The 7,500-nt window shown below is 39.3% G+C and overlaps 1 protein-coding gene across 1 annotated transcript in view; it reads right to left on the bottom strand.

Annotated features, from left to right (window-relative positions):
- Window positions 1–337: 337 nt before the first annotated feature.
- LOC138007322 (uncharacterized) overlaps window positions 338–7,500 on the bottom strand; it is a 227,884-nt gene continuing 220,721 nt past the window's right edge. The window contains exons 214-220 of the mRNA XM_068854143.1: window positions 7,343–7,378; window positions 4,508–4,854; window positions 4,150–4,393; window positions 3,999–4,031; window positions 3,166–3,512; window positions 1,957–2,197; window positions 338–878 (exon numbers count right to left, since the gene is read on the bottom strand). Of these exons, the coding sequence (XP_068710244.1) occupies window positions 871–878; window positions 1,957–2,197; window positions 3,166–3,512; window positions 3,999–4,031; window positions 4,150–4,393; window positions 4,508–4,854; window positions 7,343–7,378 (1,256 nt within the window). The 3' untranslated portion in view covers window positions 338–870. The remainder of the gene's footprint in view (window positions 879–1,956; window positions 2,198–3,165; window positions 3,513–3,998; window positions 4,032–4,149; window positions 4,394–4,507; window positions 4,855–7,342; window positions 7,379–7,500) is intronic.

Genomic DNA, 7,500 nt, shown 5'->3' with positions numbered 1-7,500 from the left:
CGGGTTTGTACGAGTGAGTGATTGTAAGACCGTGGCGTTCAATGAATCATTGACATCGCGCTTCGTTTTGCCCCAAAATGGCCATTGAAAATTTCCCCCGAATCCTTCCTCTTTGAAAGTAAAAGGTCTTCGACTTGGATTGCCCTACTACTTTTTCGCTTTGGTTGCCTCGCTAGGTTCCCATATTACATGATGATGCATGATAAATGGCAGAACAGGCACCCCAAATTATTGTTTCCGTCAGCTTTACCACTTTAAAATGGTCTCTGTGGTCCCTCTTGAAACTACTCCCTCGCTCTGTGACTTATGGACTCAAATATAAAGAACCAAACCATGCAAATACAAATTGTCCGTTTTTAATAGCATTTTGCAGCAACTGCATTTCGAGTTAATCGACTAATTGTGCTCAGTTTAACTAATTAAAATTAGATACAAAAAGCTTAAGCCACAACTTTAAAACACGTTCACCGGTTTTGGAAAAATACTCTTAGCGGCTATAATTTATATGTGAATATAGTTTACGTTAAGATGGCGACCGAGTTACAGTGACAGTCCCACTCAAATGAAATATTAAAGTAAGTTATCCTGGCATATATATTTACGGTTTTATTTACTGAAATGAAAGTATTTAAAAAAAATCATTGTTTGTTTATAGTTTCCCTGGGAGGTCTCACTTATCACAGAAGAGACTGACTATCATCTAGTAAAATGATGACGCGTGTGCTAAACAGCAAAGGTTACTACTTGGTATTAAAGAATCATAACCTTCATTTCGGGGCCATTCCTCACAAGCAGTTTTGACCCGAAGCTTTTCCACTTATTTTGTTTGTGATTGACTTATGATTATTATTCTTCTGTACGGGTTATCCATTAACGACCTGAAAAGAAAAAGAAGACAAGATGGCGTCAATCACCCGTTTCGTGTTTGTTCGCAAGTGTTTTTCGATGGACGAACATGTTAGAACTAATAGACTACCATTCAAGCAGAGGCTTTTCCTTTCCATTTCTCATTTATTTTGTCTGTAATCTTCGCGGCTGGTTTTTGCTTTGGTTGCTTTGTTTGTACACCAGAACAACTTCATTGACACACGGTTCCGTCTATTTGAAGGGAAAGTTCGAATCGTTCCCATCGAAGAAATGGTGCAACCATGTGTAAAAGTAAAGACTGGACCAGGAGTTCTGAGAGCTCTGAAAAGAACCCCTGGTTCGAAGCGATTCGATCAATCATTCTTACCAAAATTTTTAGTCGCTCCACTGTGTGCCGAGAGCTTGCAAGCAGCGTGTGCAAAAATTATTCAAATTTCTCGAGGTGTTTATTTTTCGTTTCAATGGATCGTCATTTGCAATTCGATACCTTGCGTTTCTGATGAGTGCCTCTCAACACCTATTGTTGTAGTCTATTGTTCTTCCGTTACAATTATTATTAGAAACAGTAAAATAATAGATTCAAGCGAGAACACGGGCGAATTCAGGACCCTGCTTTTTCAAACGCAAAGGGAAAATACTTCCCGTGCTTAAATCAAGTCGAAAATTTGGTATTACTGATGGGAAAACATTTAGTTTCAAGAATCCGTTCTATCATATGAAGATCGATATTCATGCAAGGAGATAATCAAGAATGAATTGTAATGAGGGTCAATTCCGATACAAGAAACACCAAAAAAGCACCGGTTTTGTACTTGCAAACGTCCTATTCACTAAGTTTTTTCATAAAATTGTAGATTTAAGCTTCAACTACAAAAAGCTGGTCTATCATTTAAAAAAATCCATCTCTAGCTATCCCAAACTGTCGCGTTTAGTCAGCCCACTTCACCAAAATTGCCCCTTTCTTCTCTTATTCTGACATCTCTATTCGGGGTTCACGCTTGATTACTCGGTTTCCGTGCCTCATTACGTATGCCAAACGTCCGACCATTCTGTGCGATGACCTAAACTCAACAATTACATCTCACATACCAGGGCAAGCGCTCTGCACAATGGTCTTCGCAACAGGTTTCAAACCCTCAAAACCTTTTGCTATGAACACGTTGCTACTTGAGCTGGCAACCTCTGTTAACTGTCCTTGATCGACTCCCGATCCAATACCAAGAGCAAACAACTCCACGTTCTTATTTTTCAGCCCGCGCGATGCTTCTGAAAGCGGTGTGTATGGATCTCGATCTGTTGTTTGCTGGCCGTCTGTAATCACGATGGCGATCTGTAACAGGAAACCGACGTTAAAACGGTTGTGCCTCGGTGTTAAAAGGACCACCTTCAACCGACAAACTTTACGACCTTTTGTTTTGCTATGGAATATCGCACTGCTTTTCGTAGCGATCTGATTGGATGAATTTCGATTTCGGCGGGAGTTTCAAATATGAAAAGTCTTCCACGGCACGCAATCCCCGTCGGTTGAAGGTGGGCCTTTAAGCGTGATTCGTTTAACGGTTAAATCATTGACAAGATAAACAGCAGGATTCTAAGCAAGTAGCACAATTATTAAAGCAAATTACCGTGAACTTAGAACCCTTAAGTTTGCCTGGCTCCATACTTTTGATGTGATTTCATGGATATTTGTCGTATCTGGAAATCGTCTAAAAAATGCAGAGTATTGTCCCTTTGACCTTTCAATCCATAATGATTCACTGAATCACAGTTTACGGCAACTTGATGACCATGATTGTACCCATCCTTTTCATATTCATTTGTTCCTTTTTGGCTATTGTTTCTTTATTCTTGCTGCTCTTCTGTCTCTTCTTTTTCTCCTGTGTCAACCGTCCCTATTTTAAAGACCACTGAGACAATTCCTCTGTGCTAGCCTTACCTCGTTACTTGTCAATCATTCTGGGTCTTTCTTTTAACTAGTCCCACTAGTCACCTAAATTTTCCCAATTTCGTTTGTTTTTGTTTTCTTTTACAGAAATGCTCAACGTCATTTGTATTCAGTCTAAATAAACGGAAATAGGTAAGAACCAGTTCTGCACCAGTTCTGGTGCAACCTAGTTACACCAGAACTCAAGTTTGCTTGAAACGGTGCAAACGAACTAGCGACCTCCAGAATAAGCAAACTAACAAAATGGGACAAAAATATCGTCAATTAAGTGAAACGCGAGATGTGAAAACTCTTTTTGTAGCCACATGATAATAATTTTTCGATCTTGATTATTGTATCAGCATTTTTCCTACCTGTGGTAGTTCCGGTCTCATCCCAGTTGTTGTTGTAAATATTTCCTTTTCAGCCAACGACAGACCTTTGTCGATAAATGTAAAGCCTCTTTGGAACCTTATGCGATTTATAAGTGTTGCATAACCTTGTTTTGTTACTGCAGACCCAGTCAGTCTGTTGAATGTAAACTCCGTTCGAGCCCTGGTACTATAGGCAACAACAGCGATGTGCGTCTTGTCGGGACCCACATTAAGTTGGTCAACCATTTCATTCAAGAACTGTAGCATCTTTCTCCAATTGACTCTACCGATGCTCCCTGAAGAATCTACAATGAACGCTACATCTGCCACGGCATTGCAAACGAATTCTGAAGGTAAAAAAGGCCAATTATGACGTAACAGAAAACACAAACAAAAAAAAATGTAACATTAGCCTCGATCTCACAGTAAAGCCATTTTATGTATTTCTGCTTAGGGAGCAGGAATACGATCAGACATGCAGGTGGCGACAAGGCCTTTATTATATCCAAGAAAATCTCTTCCCAAATCAGAGATCCAACATAGCTGCACGATGAAATTCATGGCACTTTGAATTATCTCAAGACTGAGAAATTCGTCTATTACTGTTTGGTTACGGTTCTGGCCGGGTATCAAGGTTGCCGCGCGATTCACATTCATATTACGTATATTCAGTTGACAATCCTCAAAACAGATGACAATAACGCCAATATAGAACTCAAAGTTGGTTATTTACAATTTTCACTATAACTTTCATTTTGCATTATTAAATGGGAAATCCTACTGAAATTTGTTACCGAAGGGTAAGACTTGTAAACATTATTTTGTTAGCCCACCTGTTGGAGTTGGTGTAATTAACGGTTGTCCAGCTGAAAGAAAGGCGACACGTATTTTAATAATTTGAGAAAGATCTCTACAAGCATAGTGAATGTAGTAATAAGAGGTAATAAAATCCGATTATTGTACACCGCCATGAGTCAAAATTACCGAATGTGCAGATGCCTCTCTTGATTGAATCTGTTCTTTTTTCCAAGTCCGCATACGAGTCCACCGTGAACACTTTGGTGGATCCTGAGGCAATCTTGTTCAGTTCTTTGGGATCCACGTTACCTCCTATACCCAACACGAACACGGCTGCTCCCTTCTTCTGGAGGCGAGAAGACGCCTCGTTAAGTGGTGTGTCGGCTCCGTCGTCCGTTGTTTGCTTTCCAGTTGTGATGACAAATACAGGCTGCCAAAATAGGAAAGTACTTCCGATTAATGCGATACATCAAGGATAAAAACTCCAGTTGTTATGCGATGAAGGTATGTTAACTTTTTTCAGTTTTAAAGAGAAGGTTTTTACCCTTGAAACTCCTCTCATTCCGCCCTCAAGAGTCAACACTTCGTTGTCTGCAAGTTCCAATGCTTTGTCGATCCGTCTTAAACCTCCCCGGCATTGTAAAAGACCAATTTGTCTGTTGACTTCTTCGCCATTAAGAAGGCTTCCATTTAGAGTATTGAACTTCAGAACCACCTTGGCATTTGTACTGAACGGAACTAAAGCGATACGACCCACTCGTTTCGAAACATCGAAGTAGGTGACCAAGGTTTGGACAAACTTCAACACGCTGTTCCAGTTTCTGGGTTCATCACAATCAGACGAGTCGATAACAAAGGTTGTATCCATAGGAATAGGACAAACGTCTCTTTCTGGAAGGAAAAACGAATATTTGAATTTTGAAATGATAAGTGTTGGCCGAGAGAAAAGCATGACTTAATTAACTCACCGGTAACTTATCGCGAGTTTTTTCCTATGAATGACTATAGCCCGGTTTACACTACAGACAATTTTCGGCACGGCTCTTGTGAAATTGGCACGGGTGCCTAAAAAGATTTTGGCAAACTTTGTTTACACTACAACATTTTTACCGTATCAACAATACCGTGCCAAAATTTTTGGGCCCGGGTAAGTTCTCTTGTAGACATGCGCAGTTCAATTATTATCAAGAACGTCCGCGTGATTTTGGTGGAGAATGAGGAGCCTTCTTGAAATATACACAAAAAACCGCTAGCCTATATGAATTAAGGCTCAAATTTGGCCCTTTAAAGTGTTTACACTACTTGCTCTATCCGAACCATGCCTATTTTTTCAGCACCCGTACCATTTCTTACCCGTGCTCGGACTACCTCGCCGAAGGTCCCAGCACGGGTAAGAATTTTGGTTCGACACGGATGAAATTTGGTACTGACAGGTTGTTTACACAGCAAATTTTATCCGAGCCAACCTTTTTTTTGGGGGGACCCGTGCCAATTTCACCCGAGCCGTGCCAAAAAATTCTGTAGTGTAAACCAGGCTTATACAGGAACCCATGACCCAGAGCCTACAACTCTACTGTGTTCGTGTCACGGCATTTTCACAGACCAATTTATTTTTAGATTGAATTTCCCGCCAATGAGACTCTCACAGGAGCCCGATGACCAATTACAAGAAATTAAGCTGACGTCATAGGGTCACCGAACCGGCACTGCCTTTGTTTTTTTCCGGAAAAAATAGTCTAAAAATAGATCGGTCTGGAAAAATGACGTTACTTAGGCCCATGTATGGGAGCTGTAGGCTCCGGGTCATGGGTTCCTGGCTTATATATGTGAGATATCAGTTGCCATTTACCTTGTAATTAACAAAACGCTGTCCTATGAATTTTTATTGTGTAACTAAGAAAAGCAAAAACGTGATAAAACCCTTTAAATAACTTTTAATGACTGAAGATAATATCCACTGGACGAATATATTAGTCACAATCATAGAGTACATCATTATTACATGGCCGCGCAGAAATAGATTGCTCAATGGTTGGTGAGTGATAATATTACGATTCAGTTTTATTCACGAGTTGCGAGGAATCACAAACGAAAGAGTGAGTGCAGCAAAAGATTGAGTTTGTGAATCCTTGCTTATTATACTTATACTGAGATATTACAAAATAATTTTGACAACCTCTATCGATTGCGCAGCGATATCAACACAAGCATCACAATTAGATGCGAACGCTTTCATTCGAGAAAACTCAATATATAAAAATTTCTGTCAACATTGAAGTTGTAATCAATTTCTTAGAAGAAAGTGAAACAAAAGTATTTTAATTTATATAATTTTTTGAATGACATTGAAATTTTTCATCTTACTGTTATGATGAATTCACTCGGATAAATGAAGTCAGTTCGTGCGGGGGAATTTCGGCTACAACTCATCTTTTAGCGTCAAAATGCCTTCAAACTCTTCAGTTTTCTTCTTGGTGTTTTCCCTTTCTAGTCCTTCCATAAATTCCTGTCTTGAAGCTGTCTCTGAAAACTTTAAACTGCTCCAACAATACACCATAGCTCGCCTTTTGCCTATTGAGGCTTTCAGTGAGAGACGGAAAAGCCGGTACGATTTTGGTCACAAGTGAAAATTTAATTTCGTATGCAGCTTGTGATTGGTCATGCGGTATTTTTCACTAGCGAGAAATATCATACGACCAATCAGATTGCGTGTTGTGTGTGAAGGATCACTTATATTTGGCAATGTATTTTGAAGTAAATCTCAGTACATATATAATAAATAAAATTTCTCTTTGAGTCTAGGGAAACGAGTGAAATATTTTTCAACACGTATCTCCACATGGTCACGAAATGCTCTGTTTATTATAGAAACACCAATGAAATACCAAACCATTTCACTTTAATATTTTTTTGCAGTCCTGACGAAGAACAGCGTTGCGAATTATTATGTAACCAAAGCAACGTTGATCTTTTCACGTGTGAAGATATCATGTTTTCGCGCGAAAGCTCACCTCGTATTTCACTGCTGTTTATATAATAAGTGATATTATTTTCCGTCATCCTGACTTTCAGTCTGATATTTTATAATTAAACAACTTCTTAACAAGGGACATTGGGTAGTTGCTCAATAAATTTTCATAAATATTGTCTGCAAGGATACTTCCGCTGATATGCGTACTAACAAGAGTAAACCAAAAAAAATCGGAGAGGAACACTGGGCAAAAAAGCGTTTCCTTCCCCAATCGAAGCAAGATTTACTATCAAAGCAAAAAAATAAGGCCACGGCAACTTGTCGTTGTAATGAATTCATACTAATTTTTGCGGAAGGCGTTTTCTTTTTAGCAGATGAACATAGCGAACCAAAAGAAACATGTATTACCTGTCCTCGATGCTCTTGTTGGTCCTCGTGTCGGTACTGAGAAGGAAAAGAAGTTTTTTGAATACCTTTGCAGGGCATTTCTCGAAATGAATGAATAAGCCCGAGGAAGTAGAAGCATGATCAAGTTGATGTTTAATTCCAAACTTGGCTAGTAATTT

Source organism: Montipora foliosa, chromosome 1, assembly GCF_036669935.1.
Source record: "Montipora foliosa isolate CH-2021 chromosome 1, ASM3666993v2, whole genome shotgun sequence".
Lineage (NCBI taxonomy): Eukaryota > Metazoa > Cnidaria > Anthozoa > Scleractinia > Acroporidae > Montipora > Montipora foliosa.
Note: the sequence above shows the minus strand (reverse complement) of the source record. Positions and strands in the feature narration are given on the sequence as shown.